Source organism: Arachis stenosperma, chromosome 9, assembly GCF_014773155.1.
Source record: "Arachis stenosperma cultivar V10309 chromosome 9, arast.V10309.gnm1.PFL2, whole genome shotgun sequence".
Classification (NCBI taxonomy): Eukaryota; Viridiplantae; Streptophyta; class Magnoliopsida; order Fabales; family Fabaceae; genus Arachis; species Arachis stenosperma.
Window position 1 is genome coordinate 6,603,726 of NC_080385.1, and position 23,729 is coordinate 6,627,454.

The 23,729-nt window shown below is 29.2% G+C and overlaps 2 protein-coding genes across 2 annotated transcripts; both read right to left on the minus strand.

Moving 5' to 3' along the window:
- Positions 1–7,192: 7,192 nt before the first annotated feature.
- On the minus strand, positions 7,193–8,145 carry LOC130948948 (uncharacterized). The gene is made up of 2 exons (XM_057877801.1): positions 7,937–8,145; positions 7,193–7,769 (listed from the first exon to the last, which is right to left on the minus strand). The coding sequence occupies exons 1-2, from the start codon at positions 8,143–8,145 to the stop codon at positions 7,193–7,195; spliced, it is 786 nt and encodes a 261-aa protein (XP_057733784.1).
- Positions 8,146–12,215: 4,070 nt separating this feature from the next.
- LOC130951962 (PRA1 family protein F3-like) lies at positions 12,216–12,960 on the minus strand. Its single transcript, XM_057880723.1, has one exon. The coding sequence runs from the start codon at positions 12,925–12,927 to the stop codon at positions 12,367–12,369; it is 561 nt and encodes a 186-aa protein (XP_057736706.1). The 5' UTR covers positions 12,928–12,960; the 3' UTR covers positions 12,216–12,366.
- Positions 12,961–23,729: the final 10,769 nt, after the last annotated feature.

A 23,729-nucleotide genomic window follows, 5' to 3' on the forward strand; every position in this document is an offset into this window, starting at 1 on the left:
AAGCAGAACAACTCTCATCAACTCTGTTAAGTGAGTTCAAGTGTGAAGAGAAGAGAAAGAGGGATCAACTAGCAGAGAAAGAGGAGGAGAGAGAAAGAAGAATCTGATTTCATAGAGAGAAAGAAGAATCTGATTTCATTTTTCACAAAATTGATCTAGAAGAATCTCAGATTCAACTAGCTCTCTCTCTCTCTCTAATATAATTGACTTGTTGCACTGGTTGCCAGTTGCATAGCATACTAACAACCTAACTAATTTCAGTTACACTAACTAATCCTTTTTATCTGATACAGCTGCTGCACTATAGTCTTTATCATGTAACACCCCCTCTCAAATTTGGATTGGATGTTTTGATTAATCCAAGTTTGGCATGACAAGCTCGAAACGGATTGGGGCGAGGATTTTTGTCAAGATATCAGCTATTTGTTCAGTGCTGGAAATTGGGAGTAACTTCGTCACCCCTCTTGTCATTTATCCTTCACGACATGGCAATCAACCTCAATGTGCTTTGTCTGTTCGTGGAAGACGGGATTAGCGGCTATGTGCAGAGCTGACTGACTATTGCAAAAGATCGTTATCGGTTTCTCCTGATCCACCTGCAACTCTTCTAGTATGAACCTTAGCCACTGTGCCTCCTTGGTTGCTGCTGCAAGGGCCCTATATTATGCTTCACAGGATGATGTAGCAACTGTATCCTGTTTCTTGCTTTTCCAAGAGATGATTGAAGTATCCAGATAGAAACAATACACTGTAATTGATTTTCGTGAATCAGGACATGTCCCCTAATCGCTGTCAGAGAACCTTGATGGCAGTAAATATGTGTTAGCTGAGAAGAATAAACCCAAGGCTGGTGTACCCTTGAGATATCTGAGGATCCACAAAGCTGCCTCAAAGTGTTTGTCTATTGCACAGTCAAGAAACTGACTGAGTTTTGCTACTGCATAGCAGAGCTCTGGTCGGGTGTTGGTAAGGTAGAGGAGTCGCCCTATAAGTTTTCGATACTCTGAAGTTAATGCAAGGACAATGCCCGAGCTCTTTGATAAATGTGTGGTGTGTCCATAGGTGTCGAAACTGATTTAGCATTCAACATGCCATAATCCTTAAGGAGATCAAGGCAGTATTTTCGTTGGCAAATGACAATCCCTTTTGGGCCTCTGGAAATCTCCATGCCAAGAAAATAGGTGAGTTTACCAAGGTCTTTGATCTTGAAGAGGCCATAGAAGTACTGTTTGATATGGTTGATTTCCTCAATATCATCACCTGCTAGCACAAAGTCATCAACGTACACCAAAATCACAGTCATATGCCTTGAATTAATCTTGGTAAACATGCTATAATCATGTTTGGATTGTACATAGCCCAGACTGGTGAGGGATGCTGCAAGCTTAGTGTTCCACTATCTACTCGTTTGTTTCAGTCCATAGAGAGAGTGGTCCAATCTGCAAACCAAGCCTGGTTTTGGAAGTTGTAATCCTGGTGGAGGCTTCATGAATATTGTCTCATTTAAATCACCATGTAGGAACGCTGTGTTTACATCCAATTGGTGCAAATGCCATTGCTTTACAATCGAAATAGCCATCACAACTCTAAACGTATTCATTTTTACCAATGGACTGAATGTGTCTTTATAGTTCACTCTGCGAGATTGTGAGAAACCCTGGGCCACAAGCCATGCCTTGTACCTCTCTATGGAGCCATCAGGGTTAAGTTGGAGTTTGAAGACCCATTTACAACCCACTGCTTTCTTACCATCAGGGAGCTTAGTCAAAGTCCAGGTCTTATTATTCTTTAGAGCAAGAAGTTCATTATCAATGACTGACTTCCAATTAGCATCTGTAACAGCATCGTCATAATTCCTAAGTTCTACATGCATGAGTTTAGCTAATGGGTCTGTTTTTAGTGAGGTACTTACTTGTGAGGCAGGATGCTGCAAGGAAGAATTGGGAGTAGCTGAATCTATTGCAGAAGACATCAAACAATGAAAATCCTTCAGGTATGTTGGGGGATTTTTTGTCCTACTTGATCTTCTAAGACTACTGTGATATTGATGAATCACCCTTGAGGCTTCAAATTCTGAGCCTCTGATAAATGCATCTAAGGGAGCATGATCATAAGTAACCTGGAACTCACTTGAATCAGAAGCAATGTAATCAGAATGGGATGCAAGATTGTGCAACGTGGTATCTGGAACATCTATTTGTGATGCAGGTGAATACATGATAGTGTTATGCAATGGATTGTTAAAAGATGTATTGTGAGTAATGTCAAATGGATCTGTGAATGTAGTAGGTGTATTAGATGGTGTGTGCTTTTGTGCTTGACCAGGATCAGAGAATGCATTTGATGCAAAAGGCATAACATTTTCATAGAAGATAACATTTCTAGAGAGAAAGACATCCCTAATTGATAGATCAAATAGCAAATAGCCCTTTGTCTCTGGTTTGTGCCCAAGATGTACACATTTTCGGGCCCTCTTATCAAGTTTCTTTCTATGAGCTGTCAAGGTTACAGCATATGCCATGTAGCCAAACGCCCTGATATATTCAATCTCAGGTAATTTTCCTTTTAAAATTTCATAAGGAGAAACATTTTGTAATAGAATGCTAGGTATGCGATTATGAATATGAATAGTTTGTGCTGCTGTATATGTCCAGAAACTCTTTGACATGTTTGCTTGAAACATTGATGCCCTAGTTATTTCTAAAATATGTAGATTCTTTCTTTCTACAATTTCATTTTGTTGAGGAGTCTCAACACATGTTGTTTGATACACTATGTCTTTGGAATTGTAGAAAGAATTTAACTTGAATTCAAGGTCATTATCGGTTCTGATCTTTTTCACAGAAACATTGAATTGTGTTTGAACAAGATTTATAAACTTTTGTACAAGAGAAGCTGTCTCAGCCTTTGATTTCATGAAAAAAATCCAAGTATATATACTTTTGTCATCAATTACAATCAAGAAATATTTGTGTCCTTTAATGGAAACTGTTCCAATGGGGCCCCATATATCCATATGTACTAGCTCAAATAAATTCACAGACTTAGATATGATAGAAGAAAATGAAAGTCGTTTTTGTTTAGCATAATGACAAAAGTCACAGGGTCCAATGTTCCCTTTATTTTTCAAAAACTATATGATTTCTGCATCACATTTATTCTCTAAGATAGTATGTGGCCTAGTCTAATATGCCAAATTGCTTCTGAATCATCTTTACTGGAATTGTAGGGCAAGATCATAGATGACAATGCTGATGTGATATTTATTGTTGTGACTCGTTTTAAATTCTCAAAAGCATATAATCCCCTTCTTTCTCAGCTACTCCAATCCTCTTCTTGGAAACTGGATCTTGTATCTCACAATTGGAGTCATCAAAAATGAACTTGCATTTCAAACCATTAGTCAACTTTGATACTGATATCAAATTGAACTTAAATTTCGGGACAAATAATGTAACACCCTACCATATAGAGTCTTATGCTTAAGTCATAATTCAGAGATGGCAAGGCATTACGACCTCTAAAATAAAAATTTAGTACGTATAGTAGTATGAATGATTGATTATAACTAGGAGCCTTTGTAGAAAAAGGGGTAAACAAAAATCGCAACTCGAAAGCGCAACACTCCGATCGATAACGTAACGAACAAGGGATAAATCAACGCAAGATTATATATATACAAAGGAGTGTCAAAAACAGGAATATCAAGACTCAAGATCTGGATGCAAAGATAACCGGTCCGAGCATAGCAATATATACATATGATAAAATAAGGAAAACCCCAAAGGAAACCCAAAGAGACATAAATACAGAAAACCTATTCTCCAAAATCTCCCATAAGAGGAGTCATCATAGTTTGTATTATTTAATGGAGATAAAAGTATCTAAGCAAAACATATAAACCAAAACAGAGTCCCGAGAACAAAGGATCTTCGCAAATCCAGAAGTCTCCAGCATGCCTCAGCAGGAAACCTCACGCCCTGCATCTGAAAACCACAAAATCCGCATGGGTGAGAACCAGAGGTCCCCAGCATGGTAACAGCTTCCACATATATAATACATAATAATAGAGGAAAGCTGAAGGCAATCCTAGAACTTCCTCCAGATAATATCAAATCTTATAAACAAGCTAAACCATATAAGGGCATCTGACTAAAGATTCTTCAGTCTAACTAACACTTCCCTTTCCAATTCCTTCAAACCTCCCAACCACCAGCAGGAGTATAATGTAGCAAACACAGTTATATCAAACAAGAAATATACAAATAGGAACAATTAAGGCATTTAGACAATTAGCAAATAATATGCAGTCAATTAGGCAATCTCAATCAATTCACATAGTATGCATATGATGAATGTCTGTCCCTAGTGGCTGATGATATCATCTGTCGGTTATAGAGCCAACCCGACAAGTCCTGATAGCTAACCATTGGACTGTCCCTCTGTCGCGCATCCCCAACTCGAGTTATACTCGTCATAAACTTGATCATAATCATGATCCATATCCATCACCCTCACTGGTGAATATTTACGGGGGCGATCTCATCCGGGTCTTTCACAGTGCCCGGCCACACTTACGACATAGGGTCAGAAGAGCTTCGAGTCTCAACCTGGAGCACGTGGTGGCTAGCCACTGCTTCCTTCCAGGGAAACTCTCATCTCCAACAGTGGAAGTGCAACATTCACAATTCATTCAACAGCATATATGCATTTATACTTAGCCATAATCATGGCTCCGCCGTAACACGGCAATAATCTAGCCATCCGGCTCACGGTTAAATCCATAACCATCCAATTCATTAATAATAACGGCCCTTCGGCCCATGGCATAACAAGCACTTCCACCATCATCCTCCGCATCTCACATAATCATGCTTGATCCTCATTGATCATTCATTTTTCCCTTGCTTCACTCGTAAGTTACCACATCCCCTAGCTCCTTTTCTCATTGCTAGGCATATCATAATGATTTAAGACATAAATGGTGAGATCGGGGGCTTAGAAGTATGAGATTTGGCTTTTAAAACTCAAAAATCAACTTTGGGATGAAAACAGGGCCACGCGTACGCGCACTCCACGCGCACGCGTGGATGGCCACAAAACTCATCGACGCGTATGCGTCATGCACGCTAACGCGTGGATTGAAAAATAGCCAAGCGACGCGCACGCGTCAACCACACGTACGCGTGGGTGCTCTCATGCCCCAGGCACAAATCTGGCACAACTCTCTGGAAAATGGCTGGGCATTGGGTGCAGAACATCGGTGCGCCCGCGCACACCACGCGCACGCGTGGATGGCGTTTTTGAGAAGGATGGCGCGTACGCGCCAAGTGCGCCTACGCGTGGGGGGTTATTCTGCTAAAAAATTTCTAAGTTAAAAACGGCAGAATTCACAAATTCAACCCCCAATCTTCCGACGGACATAACTTTCTCATTTTAAATCGTTTTTCACCCGTTCTTCGAACGGCATGGACATCCCGGATCCAATTTCATTTCTAAATAGATTTGGCACAAAACAGAGATCTGTGGTCCAAGTTATGTCCCATCAAAGTATGGCCAAAAACTATATTTTTCATACAAAACCACAAAATGCCATTTCCAAAACAAGCCATTTTCAACTCTTTTCAAAATCAATCAAAACATGCCAATTTCATCTCTTTTCTTTGAAATCAATCAAAATATATCAAATTCAACATCAAGCCTCCTCAACTCACACATTGACACTTTACCACAATTTACAAAATCACCGTCCCATCATTTTAACCCACTTCCCCCAAGTGGCTCAAACTCAAACACATTGACATATCATATACTCTTCCTCATGCCAATTTTCAACCACACCAATTCCAATAAATCATCATTGTACACAATCAATATCATACTCACCATCAACATGGTTCAATCCACAATTCAACCATAACCAATCATCAAGCATATATCACAACATGCATATTTCTCATACATCATACCATCAAGGCATCAATAATCATCATCACATATATGACCACATCATATATTTCAACCATCCAACAACATCAACAATTCAATGCCTATCTTAGGGCCTCTAGCCTAAGTATTTCCTACCACATTACATATTAGATACGAGAAACCGATACCATACCTTAGCCGATTTCCCAAGCTCAACCGGAGCACTTCCAAATCACTTATCCACAAGCTCTCAAGGCCTCAACACCTCCAAGAACAGATTTTTCACCACCAAATCCCTTCTTAAGCTTTCCAAAATCACCAATCAAGCTCCAATATTCACACATACACAACCTAAGCCACAATCATCATACCCATACACATCTCAAAACCCAAACATCATAGAACAAAAAATTATACTAGGGTTGAGAATCTTACCACACCCAAGGTCCAAGGAGACAAGATTAACCTTCTCTTTCAAGAGAGTTGGGTCCTATAACATCAAAGAGCCCAAAACCTCAACATTTTTGCTCATGAAACTCGAAAATATGGCTGGAAATTCGAAGAGCAAAACGTGGCTTACCTCAAGATTGATTGTATGGATTTTGTAGAGCTCTCCGCGGTGAACGCGTGGCCACAAACGGTGCAGCAATCGGAGCTCTAGATCAAAAGTTATGGTAGTTTGAAGATCAAGTGAGAGATAGAAGTTGAGAGAGTGTTCTTCCCTTCCTCTCCACCATTTCAGCGTGTGTGTGTGTTTAATGAGGAGAGAGAGTACTGAAAACTAGGGTTTTGGTTTAGTTGTGTTGGACCAAGGGCCCACTTTGGGTCCGGTTGGCCCGGTTTGGCCCGTTCGGTCCAATTTTGTTTTGAATTCTATAAAATTGGTATCAAAATTCTCGTCTCAATCTCCTCTATCACATTTAGCCATAAAAATCACATTTAGGGCTTTTTAGAATAAATTCTCATTTATGAGTTAATTAGCCGTTAATTAACCGGGTTTTACAAATAATGCATGTACTAATTGAAATTGGGCAGTAAACTCTATGGTACCAGCTATATCTGTGACAATTTTTGTTCTATCCGGTAGGTTTATATGCACAAGTTTGATGTGGTATAGGCTTTTAAATGCACTAATTGAATATGAGACATGGTCAGTGGCTCTTGAGTCAATAACCCAAGAACAATGACTAAAAGTAGCTAATGACATGATGAATGCAATACCTTGGCTAGATGGTAGTGTGGTGGTTTGATTATGACTTTGCTGTTATTGTTTTTGCTTCTCTAGAAGTACCAATAATGCCAACTTTTGATTTGCAGAAAATGATATCTTTGAGTCATGCTGAACTTCCTGAGGTGTATTGCTGACTTTTTCATCATGCTCATCAGCAATTATATTGTTGATTATGCTTCCTCCATTTCCAGTTCTCAAATTGGGTGGAAAACCATGTTTTCTATAACATGTGTCTTCAGTGTGACCACTTTTTCCATAAAAGATGCACTGCTTGTATCCTTGAGTTCGGCCACCTCTTCCATAAGTGGTTCTACCACCTCTACTTCTGAAGTCTCTTCCCCCTCTCGTGTTTGAGCTTGCTTGGGGATTCATGGCATAATTTGACTTTGTGTCTGAGCTGGCTATCAAGATTCTACATTCTAGTGATTTCACATTTTGTCGTTCTTGCTGCAGAAGCAATGAAAACGCAGCATCAATATCGGGAAGTGGCTTCATGAGCATTACCTGTGATCTTACAACAGCATATTGATCATTGAGGCCTCTTGGCATCCTAACTACACACATGTCTTCTTTATGCTTTCTCACAACATCAAGGCCACAATCACACTCTCTAATACAAGACTTACAAGCTGGCATAGGAGAAAAATTGTCTAATTCCTCCTAGAGCCTTTTTAATTTGTTGAAATACGCAGTGATGTTCAAGTCACCCTGTTTAATTACGTTGCAAACAACTCTTCTTACAATTCCGCAATTCTAAACAAGTCACCTTGACAATACCTGTGTTTCAGCGCATTCCAGATGTCAGCAGCATTGTTCATCCACATGACACTTTGTGCTATCTCTGTACTCAAAGAAAGATTCAACCAAGACACAATATAGGTGTTGCACCTATCCCATGCCTCAAACAAAGAGTCTTCTTCTGCTGGTTTAGTAATGGAACCATCAACAAACTTTAATTTGTTCTTTGACTTCAACGCTTTCCACATAGCTCTCTCCCATGCATGGTAATTATTTGCACCAAGAATTATTGAAACTAAAGCCACTCCTGAACTTTCTCTAGGATGCAAAAAATAAGGACTCACCGGATTCACGTTCGCACGATTTGTAGCTGATTGACCTAATTCAATAGGTTTGCAAGAACTTGAATGTCAATATTTTGCGGAACTTGTTCTTCCATTTCTGGTTCAATTTCTCAAAGAAAATCTTCAATTTTCAAGGGTCGTCAAATTCTACCGACCAGATCCCGAGCTTTCTTGCTCAAGATCCTTGCACAGTTGCATGATTCTTTAGATCGGGACCTTTCACCCTCGATCTCGTTATCGGAACCTATACTTCAGTCCACGCTCACTGCACCATGTTGAAACAGCCATGCATGAAGCAAAGCAACTCTCATCAACTCTGTTAAGTGAGTTCAAGTGTGAAGAGAAGAGAAAAGCAGGGAACGAAGCAAGAGAAGAGAGCAATAAGAAGAAGAAGAATCAACTAGCAGAAAAAGATGAGAAGGAGAGAGAAGGAAGAATCTAATTTCATTTCTCACAAAATTGATCTAGAAGAATCTCAGATTCAACTAGCTGTAATAACAACCTAGTTGCCAGTTGCATAGCATACTAACAACCTAACTAATTTTAGTTACACTAACTAATCCTTTTTATCTGATACAACTGCTGCACTATAGAGTCTTTATCATGTAACAATATTTATGTTTTTTTTTAATTCAGTCATTCTCTTTAAATATTTTATAAGTTAATCCTTCTTAATAATTAAACATCTCTAATAGTATTTTAGAGTATTTTTTTATTTAGTTAACATTGATTTTAGAATTAATTACTAAATTGCTATTGTTTTGAAATATATTATTTAGCTGTTATCTTTTGGCTATTTTAAATAAAAAATATTATTTATACACTAAAATCAACTACTAAGTGTGTGTTTAGATTGTGGTTTGTCAAATTGGAGTTTGAGTGAAAGTGATTTTATAGAATTAATTTTGGGTAGAAGTAAGCTTGTGTCACCATGATTTATGTTTGTCAACTCTATACCAAAATTAATTTTGACAAAATAAATATTATTTGGATAATATTAGTTAAAATCACTTTTAGATAGATAATTACTAAAAGAATATGACATTAAATTATAATGTTATTTTTTATATATGTTTAATTTTTTTTTATACTTTTTTCTTATATATTTTTTATATAGTATATTTTTAGTATTCTTTTTTAATACACTATAATTTTTTGCTATTATTATTATTTATAGTTATTTTTTTGTTTAATTTATTTTACCTAATGAGATCAATAAATCATATTATAAAAAGATAATAATAAATATAATACACAAAAATTACAATTATAAAAATATATAATGTCAAACAAAAAATTAATAAAAAATATAAATAATAAATAATAGAAAAAAGAGTTCATATAAAGAGAAATAATAAAAATTCTATAAATAGTATAATAACATATATAAAGGATAAAGTTGGTAAAAAGAAAATAAATGTTGAATATTAATGGCTAAAAGTTCATTAGTGCAACGTAAAAGTTAGAAATTATTGCTTTTTGTAAACGTGATTTTGTGAACAAAATCACTTATGAGTGTATAGAGAATAAAATTAGCCAAACCAAAAATTAAAACTTTCAAGAAATTGTAACGTGCTTTCCCCTCTCAACGTATTTGCCAAACACATCCCAAAATCAGTCATTATGTATTTAACTATTTATGTATAAATATATACGTAGTTTAATTTTTTTTAATAGGGTTAAGTAAGATTTTGGTCCCTAAGGTAGGGGCTGAAAATTTGTTTCGTTCCCAACTTTTTTTTTTTGCTACAAAATGGTCTCCAAAATTTAACTTAGTTTTAAAATCGTCTTTTGGACGAAAATACCATTCCCTGTTCTTCCCCAAAATCAACCACAAAGCAGAGGCACAGAGGCAAAAGAAAAAAACAGAAGCAGAAGCAGAATCAACAACATCAATAATGGTGAATCAACAATAGCAACAATAAAAGCAAAAACAGAATCATCAACAACAACAACAAAAGCAAAAATAGAAACAGAATCAACAACAATAAAACAACAACAACAATGGTGAATGGTGAATCAACAATGGTGAATCAACAAAAGCAACAACAAAAGTAAAAATAGAAGCAGAAGTAGAAGCAGACAGGGCTCGATGGCGACGGGACGACGTGACCTCACTCCAGCGACGGCGACGAACAGGGCGGCGGTTCGCAGCTGAACGCGGTCTTCCTCAACGCCTCCGTGCCTCTCTTCTCTTCCTCTTCGCTTCTCTTTCTCTCTCCCTCTGCTCGCAGTGATGCGAATCCGAGCCAACGGTGACGCCAGCGAACTGCGGTTAGACTGGTGTGACGACGGAGAGGAGCTGCAGCGATGGCGGACGATGGTTTCGATGATTTTGCTGGCATGACCTTCCCCTTTTCCCTTCCTCCTTCTTCTTTCCTGCCCCCACCCTCCGTGTGATTCTCCCTTCCCTTTCCTCTTTGTTTTCTTTTTTTTTTTTAATTTCTTTAGTTAGGGATAATTTGGTAATAAAAATTAAATTTTTAGTAAAAATGACAATTTTAAAATTAAGTTAAATCTTGGAGATTATTTTGTAGCAAAAAAAAGACCAAAAATAAAACATTTTTAACCCTTATCTTAGAGACTAAAATTGTATTTAACATTTTTTAATATGTATTTTGTATTCTAATATATATCCTATTCTAAAAGTTAGTTTTAGTCGTTCATTTTAAATAGGTATAAATTCGCACGCTGACATTATCAGCACGCGACAAATTCCGGTCAAGAACAAAAAAGTTTAATTGTCACCGTGATAAAAGAGTAACAAATTAGATAATATAAGTAACAATTTAATTTAATAATTGATTCTAAAAATAGTAGCATATAAATAAAGAAATCGAAAGATTTAAAATCAATTCAATTGAAATTAATTTCAAAAACTAAAATCTAAATTAAGGAATATCTAAATTTTGTATAAGATAATTTAATTTTTATTTATAAAAGAGGCAAGATTCTAAAAAATTAATTATTTATATAAAATATATATTAAAATATATAATATAAATTTATTTGATACATAACTTTTAATATATAAATATTTTTTAATTTTCATATATCTAATTGGAGGAAAGTTTTTCTCTTTTTTCACTCTAAAATCTATTTTATCCTTAGTTTTTTTTTTCAATGTGAAGTGTAAATGATTGGATATACTAATTAGATGCATGTTACGATTTTGGACACATTTTAATATTATTATGCTAATATTTAGACATATTTAATCTCTTGAAATGAAATTTAGTCTACTTTTTAATATTTAGTAAAAAAAATTAAGAATACAAAAGAAAAAATATTTGATAAATGAATACTTTATTATTTAAGTATTTATTAAAAATAATTTATATACTCAAATTCTAACTCTCAATTCCTATTTATAATTATCCACTTCATTAATGAATAGTCATAATAAAATCTAATCATCATTTAAATTGAGTGTTCAAAACCTTCATTACAAATATATAATCTATTACATTTCTTTAAATATTTTTAGATTATTCTATACTATTTTTCATATTTTTATATACATGGACACTCTTTTAAAATACTCTTTAATCTTTTAAAATCTTCCAAAATTTTTTAGAACATTCTAAAATCTTCTATAATATTTTAAATCATTTCAAAATTATCTAAAATAATCTCAAACTATCTATTTAAAAAAGAAAATCTAAAGAGTCAGCACTTTTATTAAAATATAGTCAGCACTTAACTAGCAAAACAAAAAATTAATTCCACGCTATTAAATATAATTTCATACTATTAAAAATACTAGTGATAATGTTATAAATCACAAAAATTACTATCCTCTAGTACTTCTCTATTCTAAAATTTACGGGAAAACAAAGCAACTTAAAAAATAAAGCAAGATATTAATTAGTACTATCTATTATGATATAGAAGCAAATTAAAATATTTGATCTAACAGTACAAACTACAAACTACAATCATAGATCAAAACTTTTTACATAGGCACCCCAGAATATCTCAGAAAAAAAAAATCATACATAAACCACAAAAGTAAACCCAAGTCTAATAATTTATTTTTACTAATAACTCACCAAATAAGATTAGCAAATTAGAAATCACAATAAAAATAAATTAAAAAAGGAGAAAGAAAAACATGAATCATCACTAAGCTGCAGCACCACCATTGTGAACTAGCCCAGTAACTTCTTCATCCAAGAACAGATCCTCAGTCTTTCGAAACACAGCGTGGGCCACCACAACCACCACTCCCACGGCAACCGCCACCAATATATTCACCGTGGCATCTGTTAACAACAGTACTGCCAAGGTGAATATAGTCATGACGACCACTATAATGCGGTCGTCAATGACGTGACCATAAAGTAAAAGTGGTTGGTCACGAAGAAAATAGAGGAAGAGCCACAGAGCCATTAAGAGAAGGAAAACAATTAATGAAATGGGGTGCCACAAAAGACTAAGGAATAAGATTAGAAGTGCCACCATGGCATAGTTCACGCGAAAGTAAGGGACGTTGATTCGAACACGAGACATTGCTTGAGATAGAGTGATGGGGATTCCAAAGGATCGTGGATCCAACATGGTCTTCCATGGCTGACGAGTTCCTAGGCCTGCCCTGACCTTGTTCTTGACACGCGAGATGTAAACGAGGTTTGGGGTTGAAGGTGGTGATGACGAAGTTGTTGGGATTGTGCCATAGGTTGTCATGTTCCACAATGCCTTCTTCTTCTTCTTCTTGGAATTATATATTGCAAGAGGCTTTGGGTTTGAGAGAAGGAAAAAGGTTATGTATGAGTTGGAACTTGGGAAAGGACGTCAACACTAAATGGAGCAACAATTATTAACAGGGAAAGTATGAGGAGCACGATAGAATATTTGTACAATTTGTATAATGGAGGTTTAGAAAATATTAGAGATATAACTATTATTGTTATCTTTTTTATCAGTTGAAACTTTTGGAATTAGTGATATCATAACATGGTATTAGAGTTTTAAATATAAAAAGTTAAAAGTTTAATCATTGGTGAATTCAAAAATTAGTTTCAATTTTTTATTACAATAATTAAAAAAATTAAATAAATACATTTAAAAATTATAAATAAATTTAATATTTTTTTAAAATTAAATACACATTTAAAATATAAACTAAATAAAACAAAAATTTAAAATTTAAAATTTCTGTTTCAGATTTAATATATTTAATTATTAATATATTATAATTTAAATACATATCTAAAAATTAAATTATTTAAAATTTTGATTCTAAAATTTTAAAATAAACTTTAGGAAGGTTTTCACATGTACCATAATACTTTCTTAGTACATTGATATTCCAATCTTTTTTAGCATTAAGATATATAATAAAATAATTAGAAGGCTAAGATTGAACAGATATATATTGAGTAGTTTTGCTTTTTTGGAGAGCACCATACAACAGAGACAAGTTGTTCCCTTAGCCCACAGAAAGAATGAGGAAATTACTATCTTGCACTTGTGTTGTGTTGTTTCCTTTTGATACACTCTTTATTTTTCTTTTCTTTTTCCTAACCAATTTTCATTGATCATTTTATGTCTCTGTTAGTTTTTTTTCCTCCTTTTCTTTTCTTTAAAACAAATGACTTCCTTTGTCACGATATACTTTATTTATCTATTTATTTTACAGGAATATTATTATTATTATATAAGATAATACTATTTTGTAATTTAGTTTGTTTCTCTTGTATATAGTACTTACTTAATTCAATTTTCTCTATTATATTAAATACATGTTATTTTATTAAATGCATATTATTTTTCAAAATTTTAAATATGAATTGTTTTAAATATTAATCTATTTTTATTAAGTTATTTAAAAAAGAGAAAAAATAAAAAAAAATGAAGAAAAGGATAAAATGACCATTTTAATATTAGTAAAAATAAATTTAATTGCTCAAGTAAGTATTATTATAATAATATTAGTAAAAATTTGTGCAAGAACAATATTACTTATATTTTAATTTTATCAACTAAACTCATTTTAAAGTATAAGTATTAAATTTATTGTGCTAAATTTTTAAGGATAATATAGAATTTCACAATAAATTAATTTTTTCTGATATTCGTTAATTAAAGAAATAATTTATTAAAATATTTTTAATTAATTAATTAATGATAAGCCTTAGAAAAAAAAACTAATCTCATCATTCTTGTTAATTAAATTATGATATAAGATAGTGATATGGATAATTTTATGGGTAAGACTTGGCAAGAAATAACTTAAAAATTAACAATAAATAAGTAATAAGGGATTGATAGAAAAAATAAATAATAAATTTTGTGCATCATTAATATTATTGGTAATCTGAAAAAATTAATATTGTTACGTGGGTAATCTAAAATAGGTGGATTGGGCTTGAAATATTAGCCCAAACGTCAATGGAAGGTGGTCTCCAATTTGGTTCACGTCTGGGAGCCGCCGTATGAGTTGTATGTGTTAAAGAATGGGGGGTGGTACCTGCAAAGACACTCCGATGCTTAAGTTAGCAAGGGGGTAAGTAGGTTTAGAGAGTATTGGAACTTAGAGATACCTGAGGGGTGTCAGTGTATTTATAATAGTGATCCAATAACTACCGTTGGAGTAGTTCCACTTTTGGAGGTGGATAACCGTCCCTTTATCTTATGGTAGTTGGGATATGGCTCTTGGAAGTAGATTGAGAGATTTCAGAGATAATTACTTATTTGAATAAGTGTTATCTGACAGCTATCTGCCCGACTTCTTTGAGAAGGAGTCCGTGTCGAATCAGAAGAGGTCGGTGGGTGGCGAAGGTCATTCTTTGGAGTGGGCCTTTTAGCATGTGTTTGGACCTGGGTCATAGTGTTGGGTCAGGATATGAAAAAATATTAAATCTATTTTTGTTAAATTATATTAACTAATTGCTTACACTTATAAGTTAAAAGTTAAAGATATCTACTTATACTATTTATAATTGATTAAATAAAAAATTTTAGAATCATAATTGTGCTAAATTAATATTATTTTGTTTAAGTCTTTTCTCCTATTTGTTTTATGATAAAATTTAGTTTAACATTTTAAAAAACAATGATAATTCTTATCAAAGAAATAAATGAGCATATATGAACTTTTTTGTTGTGATCTTTTAGAATTTATTTAGAATAATCATCTTTTAATTTAGATTTTAATAAATATTATTATTAATATTTTTTTTCATACCGTATGATAATTAAGAAAAGTAAACGAAACAAAAAAGATTTTAATATTAGTAAATTAAAGATGGACGAAAAAAATATTGAATAGAAAAAATATGTCAACTTCACTATTAAAATGCATGTGCAATATTTTTTACTTATATTATGTGTTAGTTTTTTAAGATAATAATATTTAGTTTCACTTTTAATATAGAATAAATAATATTTAGTTTCACCTTTAATATATTATAAATAAGTAGATAAACAAATGCAAAGAAACAGAAAATTTAAAAAGAATAAGAAAAAAAAATATTTTTAATTATAGAGATATATTTAATATTTATCACCAGGTTTTTTCTTTTATTTCTCTTTGTTTTTTTAAATAAAATAATATAGTAAAAGATAAATTTCAATCATATATTATAAAAATATTTTTAAAGCAAAATATTCATGCTGTATTTAAATACTATTATATAAGAAAAAACTAAAAAAATCATTATATGTAAAGCAAGTGAGATTGTTTTTTTAGTTTATCTATACTTATTAAAGAGAAATAATATTAACATTAAATACATTGAATAACCTAAAGAAAAAAATAAAATAATACTATACATCCAAATATTTTTATTAATCAAGTATAACCAAGTTAGTTTAACGTAACAAAAATCAGTTATAGCTAATATATTCCAATTCTTATAATTTAATTTGGTTAGACTTGATTCATAAAAAGATTTAGATGTGTAGTATTACTCAAAAAAGTATTTATTTGGATTAAATTTTTTTTAGTGAAAAACACTTTTTAAAATAATAAAGTATTTTTATTAAATTTTAAACATATTTAGATGCATTTAAAACAAAAATTTTTACTAAAAAATTAAATTATTTGATTTTTTAAAAAATCAATAATACTTTGATTTTAAAAAAGTAGAAGTAAAATAAATTTTAATTATTTTTTTTACTAGACATATCATTTATCATAATTAATAATTACCATTTATACCTTTAAAAATAAAAAATAAATTATTCAAATTGAATAATTTTATTTGAGCAATGAAAAAATAAATTGTAACAACATAATATTATCATATTTGCAAATATTAAATTTAATAATTTGTCATGTATTATGTACAAGATAAGATTAAAGTTTATGATTTTAATTTTTTTTTCAATTAAAATCAATGTGCCAATTTTATAAATCATAACTTCTTAAATTAAGAAAAATATATAAAATAGATACATAATTATTTAATCAATATAAAATAACATGATATATATAATTTTTGGAATATAAAAAAATGTTATTTCTTTTAATAAATTTGTTATATTTATAAGTTTATCTTATATTATTAGTAATAATTTTATTTTTAAGTATTTTCTAAACAAAATTCTCTTTCTTTTATGAGACTTCACAAATAATATAATTTATAATAAATAAAGAAATAAAATTTTTGTACATTGTTTTACTGTGCAGCGTTTTTTCAAGTCATGTATGTTATCTTTTGTTTTTTTTTTTTTATGATTAAAGGGTTATTTTTGTCTTTTTATGAATAGCTACAAGACAAAATTAACTTGGAACTTAATCGTACATGGAATATTGAAATTCCAATAAAGTAAATGGAACACCTGAATATTTTCCTAAACTTTAAACCATCTAATTATTAACTAAACATGTACAAAACACTCAAAAAAATAGAAAAATCATGTTTTCTTTAATGAATTTTGTTGTACAAATAACATTTTTCTTAATATATATATTGTAACATATATTATATTTTAATTCATAAGTTTTAAGTTAAAGATAAAATAAGATCCTCTAACTGAATATTTTGTTCCACCATTTCGATCACAATCTTGAAAGTATTATTTTTTTAAATCAATAAGTAATAATAGTCTGAAAATAGGAATTTTAACTCTTATTTTGATAATGTTAATTTTATTTCTATTAATTTCTGTGTTAATATATATTTAGTAATAATGAAGATATTTCTTTAATTAATAAGTAACATTATTAAAATAAAACTGATAATATATTTTTTATTAATTTTTAGAATATAATGATTAGTTTAGCAAATGAATAATTGGGTCATGCGGTGTAGTTGTCTGTTTCTGATTTGTTGTTTCTCTCTCCCCCCCCCCCCCTTCTCCTTTTTGGCTCACTTTTTTTTATATGATATTCAATGATATTTTTCCTAGTATTTTTTTATTTATCATAGTTCCTTAATACTTACATTACATGTACCAAAAAAGCAAAAAAAAAAAAGAGAGAAATTCATTTATTTTTCTTTTCTTTTAATGTACTAAATGTTTAGTTACAAAAGAAATGTATAGCACTCTAACATAATCAGCATGAAGTGAGCGAATGGTAATTTTTTAACCACCAAAAAGGATTGTAATTTTGTTGTCGTTTTTATTCCTAAGCTATTGTATATGTTTTGTTTTTGTGGAGTGTGAATGTGTGACCCTTTCATGGTGGGGTTCATCATTGTGATGAGAATCCAAGTTGGAATGTTTGAATTTGATCTTCGTGGAATGATTAGTATCACAAAACTTCACGTTGCATTTGTCCAATAGTATATTATGATTGAGAAAATAATGACATGGAAAGATTGATGATATAGAAATCCAAATAATTGGAGGCATTCATTAGTAAGTTCATTTGTCAAGTTTGGAAGGAGGTTCATGTTCCTTTCTACTTTGTAGTTTTGAATTTTGATGTCATTGGTAAGTAAGTTGAGTTATTATTGGAGAGTTAGAAATAAAAAAAGGTAATAATGTCGCGTCCCAAATAATTTAATTTTTGTTTTAGATGAATTAGATTTTAACCAAAAAAAATTAATATTTTAGAATATTAGACAAATTAATCTATAATAAAATTAAAAAAAAGACAAACTTATCTCTTTTAAATAAATTTCAAATAATTTAATCTTTCCATATCATATTATACTTTAGAAAAATGAAGTACTAAGTTGCCACTTTTTAAACAATTTTACATATTTACTTGTCTTTTTTTACTTTAATTTTTAGGAATTAATATATTTGTCTAATATTCTAAAAGATTAGAACTAATTTGTTATTATTTTTGTCAGCAATTAATTTTATTCGTAATAAAAATTGTTAGACAACAATAATTTAAAATATCATTAAAGGAAAATTGTTGGAAGACTCTTATTTTTAATTTTTATGATATTTATAATTATTCAATTCTTTATAAAACGATTTAGATATCAATGATTTTATTGAAGAAATTTAAAAAATCTACTTCTATTTATTATTATCTGTCACTTTAATTTATTTATTTGCTTTATAATATCTTTCAGCATTTTATATTGGTTGTTTCTCCGACGGGTCGGGTAGAACTGGTATTAAAGCAGAGACTCGAAGCGGTTGAATCTGGCGGTGCGAGTTAGGGTGTTGGAAGGCTGTCTCTGATGTTGGCTGGTTAGCGGATGGGGGCCATCTGCAAAGACTCCGATGTTCAAGTTAAGATCCATACAAAAAGACAGCGTATTCGGGTTGGGTGACGTATTTCTAGAAATTTTTGCTAACTGTTCAGATTTCACGTAAATGAGGAGGTAACATGTGGATCACCTCCTGGCTACCCACTAGGTCGGCTATCTGTGTCCGGACCCGGGTTGCTTGTGGACTGGCCGGAACATATATAAAATTTAATATTAAAATATTAAATATATCTTAATATATAAAAGTGATGGAAATTATTTTACTTTTTTTATTTGGTTATGTTATTTTTACCGTGAAAATTCATAAGCAGCTGTTTTTATATATAAAACTGATAGTTAAAAGCTATTAAATGTATGTTTTGATATATTTGACTAAATTATTATCTAATATAAAATTTATTAACGGTTAGTTGTATGCGAGTTTCTACTTATTTTTATATTATATTTAATTTTTATTTTTTTTTAACAATTGTGTATTCAACCAAAATGACAAATAAAAAAGAAAAAAAAAGGATCGGAGTGTATTATTTGAAAATGAGAATCACTTAGAAAACTTGGAATTGGATTATAAAAGATGGATTATGATAATTTAAAAACTTCAAGAAGTTGCATGATTTTCATTAGGATAGATGCTTACGTTAATTGTTCAACGATGATGGTCCACTAACAGTGTACGAAGAAGGAAAAAATTTCTATCAAATAGTTTGTTTGTGTATTTAGTATTTGTAGTTTCGCAAATGACATATGAATGAAATGAAATCAAAAGTGGAATATGGGTCATAGTGGGATACAAATTAAAGAGTATGTAGGTTCTGTGCGTTGCTTTATGTATGGAAGAATCCCACATTTCCAACAAACCACCTTTAAAGTCATAATATATGCTCGACAATACATTTATTTGCATTATTAACATTCAAGATCACATGCACTTTACCTCGTAGGGACATTAAATAATAATAATAACAATAGGTGAATTATATGGTAAAAATATAAGTTTACATATCTTTCTTTTTATGAGATGAAAGAAAGATTGAAAAAAGTAAGACTCACACTTTAAATAGCAATAAAATAATAAAAAATAACTATAAAAGGAATTTATTTTTTCTCTCTATACCATTTCAATCTGTATAGTAGAGTGCCACATAATAATAATAATAATAATAATAATAATAATAATAATAATAATAATAATAACAACAGAAAATTCTACTTCTCTCTCCTGCCAGATGTTAAAATGACACTTTTCTCTCTTCTATTTTATAAATGTACATTCCCCTCTCTTCTAACTTAAAAACCCATTTTTAATCCATTTTAAACTTTTTGTGTTAACTAGTGTTAACTTTATCCATTTAAAAAATTAAAAATTTTAAAAAATACTCATTAACAAAAATTTTATTTTTTATCATTAAATTTTGCTTACTAAAATACCCTTTAATAAATTATTCTTTTATTATTTAAATTATATATTTTTAAAAAAATTAATAATTATATATATTTTTTTAAAATACTCTTCAATAGTTTTTTAATTATTAAATTATAATTTTATCAAAATTTTTGTTTATAATTTTTTTATATTTTATTATTAATTTTTATATCTATATATATATTATTTTAACATTAAATAAAAAATTTTAGTAAGATTATTTTTCAATTTCAGTATATATTAATTGTTATACATATTAACAGTGGTAAGATTTTTTTATTTAATATTAAAATAATAAATATTGATATAAAAAAATTAATAATAAAATAACAAAATAATTGTTAAAATTTTGATAAAATCACAATTTAATAATTAAAAAATTATTGAAGGGTAGGTATTTTAGAAAAAAATAATTTAATTATTAATTTTTTAAAAAATATTTTGGTAAAAATATAATTTGATCAATAAAAAAATAATTTATTAAAAAGTATTTTGGTCAGCAAAATTTAATGATAAAAAATAAAATTTTTGTTAATGGGTATTTTTTCAAAAAATAATTTATTTTTTTTAAAAAATAGATAAAATTAATATTAGTTAATACAAAAAAATTTAAAATGGATTAAAGAAAATGTTTTTTAAAAGTTAGAAGGGAGGAAAATATACATTTATAAAATAGAAAGGAAGGGAGTGTCATTTTAGCATTTTGTAAAGGAGAAGAGTGGAATTTTCTATAATAATAATAATAATAATAATAATAATTAACAACAACGATTATTAGCCAAGACACACTCTAATACACACGAAAATTAAAACAAAAACATATCTTCTACTCGATCAAAATAAGATATCAAAGTCCAAAATATACCAAAAATCACAGTCAATACATCATATATTAAAACACGAAAAAACTATTACTAACTTCTTAATTAAAAAGATGTCATACACGCACTTCTCCTTATAATAAGAATTTAGTCTTAGTTTTGTTCCGCTCTTTGTCTTTAATTTTCTGGTTTTTTTTTTATTATACTATCAACTGTGTTGATATTTTCTTTTCGTTCTTTAATTTAATACGTAAATATTCCGCTAGCTACAACTTTTTTTATCACTATATTGTAAATTGAATTGAAAATCCAATTTTTCAGATATTTTTCACCACTATTAAAATATTACGTGTGTACTAAAAATTAGTTATTATATATTTTTTTATATATGTGTTATATTTTAATATATATTTATACAAATAATTTATTTGCTGCTTAATTTTTATTGTATAGATATTATTATGGTTGATATAATCGTTGAAACCGAACCGATTGTGCCAAAGCTGTTTGCTTTTGTTGGTAGCAATTATAAGCAAAATCTTTGGAGCATTACATTTGGAAATTAGTGATCAAGAATTCAACTTGGCTCAATCACCATTATTTGTAGTGCGTGGTTCCTATTTTGAGGGAAAGGAATCACCTCAGCAAAAAGTATGTCCCTTCTCAGAGTTAGATAAAATATTAGAAGATGGTTAAAAATATTTATACAATAAAATAAAATTAAAATAAAATTTTAAAAAAAAATTAAATTAAAATTTATATATAATTTATATGTAAAAAATTAAAATTAAATAGAACTATTGTCTCTTTTTTTCTATAATGTAGTTCCGTCCATGTTGATTCCTTCTTCAAATCATCTACAATTCTAGTTTAATGGTTGGAAAATATTTGAATGACATAAATTCTCTAGACACATTTTTAACTTATTATTTTGCTAATGTGTACTTTAAGGATCTATTTTAAGAGTTCTATAAAAAATGTTTTAGTAAAATTTTTTGAAAAAATAATTTTTTATATTATTAATTAAATACATTATAACCTTAAAATTTTTTTATTGTTATATTCTTAAGATGTATTATTAAACACAAGTTAACTAACTCCAAAGCTAAAACTAGTAAAATAATTGTACTATTATTTATCTTCTTTACATTTTGTCATTCCCAAAATCACATATATATAATTTAAAAATACTATTCGTACATTAAAATCAGTTATTAAAATCAATTATTAATGTATTTAACTATTTATATATAAATACATATATAATTTAAATTATTTTTAATGTATATTTATATTTTATCATGTATTTTATACTTATGACTGACTTTAGTGACTAATTTTAATATACACGTAACATATAATTAAGTCCTTAAACCTTCTATACCTTAAGATGATATCACGCATAAAAACTTCACAAGTTTACTATATTAGCTTCCTTTTAATACTGGACTAACATATTTTAAAACGAAAATATTTGATAACAAAAAAAAGATTAATAAAAAACAGTCAAAATTTATTTTATTTAATATTAATTAATTATTATTATAATTAATAAATATTAAATAAAATAAATTTGATTACTTTTTTTGTTTTTTTAATATTATTGATTAAAAAAAGTGACTTTTAAAATAAAATTATTTTTTATATAAAAATAATAATAACTAATACATGTTAGATTAAATAATTTAATTAAATATATTAAATTATTTATTAATTTTAAAATATTATCTTCGCATAAAGTATTTTTATGTAAGTAGTCACTTTCTTAAAAAAATTATATCATAACATAAGTCGCTCTATATTTCACTTCACGCGCACCAAAGATTACCATATAATTTATAATATTTAAAGATTTAAAATAAAAGCTAACATTAAAGTAATATTTTTACAATGATTATAGTAATTATACAATTTTAACCATATTTAAAATATGCTACTAATATTAAAGTAGTATTTTTTATTATTTAATAATACTTTTAATTTAAAAAATAAAAATAAAAATACTATCAAAATATAAAAAAATATGACTTTAATCTTAACCGTTACTACAATCATAGATACCATCACTTAATACAACTATATATATACATCAAAACTAAAGTCACGTGTATATATATATATATATATATATATATATATATATATATATTGTAGAATTTGGAATAAATTAAATGATTTTCATCATATATTATTATATATAATTCAGTAGTTGAATCGATAAATATATATCTTATAAAAAAATTATGAGTGGTATAATTAATTTTGTTGAAATTGACACCATCGTTATTTAACTATTTCTCTCTACTTTTATTTCTTATACAGAGATTGAAGTATAATAATACTCTTTACACTATAAAGTATAAACACATAAAATTAAGGTTTAATTATTTAATTAGTTCCTACAGTTTCATGAAACTTTTAGTTAAGTTTTTATAATTTAAAATTTTGTAATTAAATTTTTATATTAAATGATAATTTTTTGTTAATTTCTTAGTAGTTATTATCTTTTAGAAAAAAGAGCTATAATTTTATAATATTCGCTTCTAATATTTTAACAATTTATCATATATCTAACACAAAAATAAATATTTAAAAAACATTTTATATTTTTTAAACAGAAAA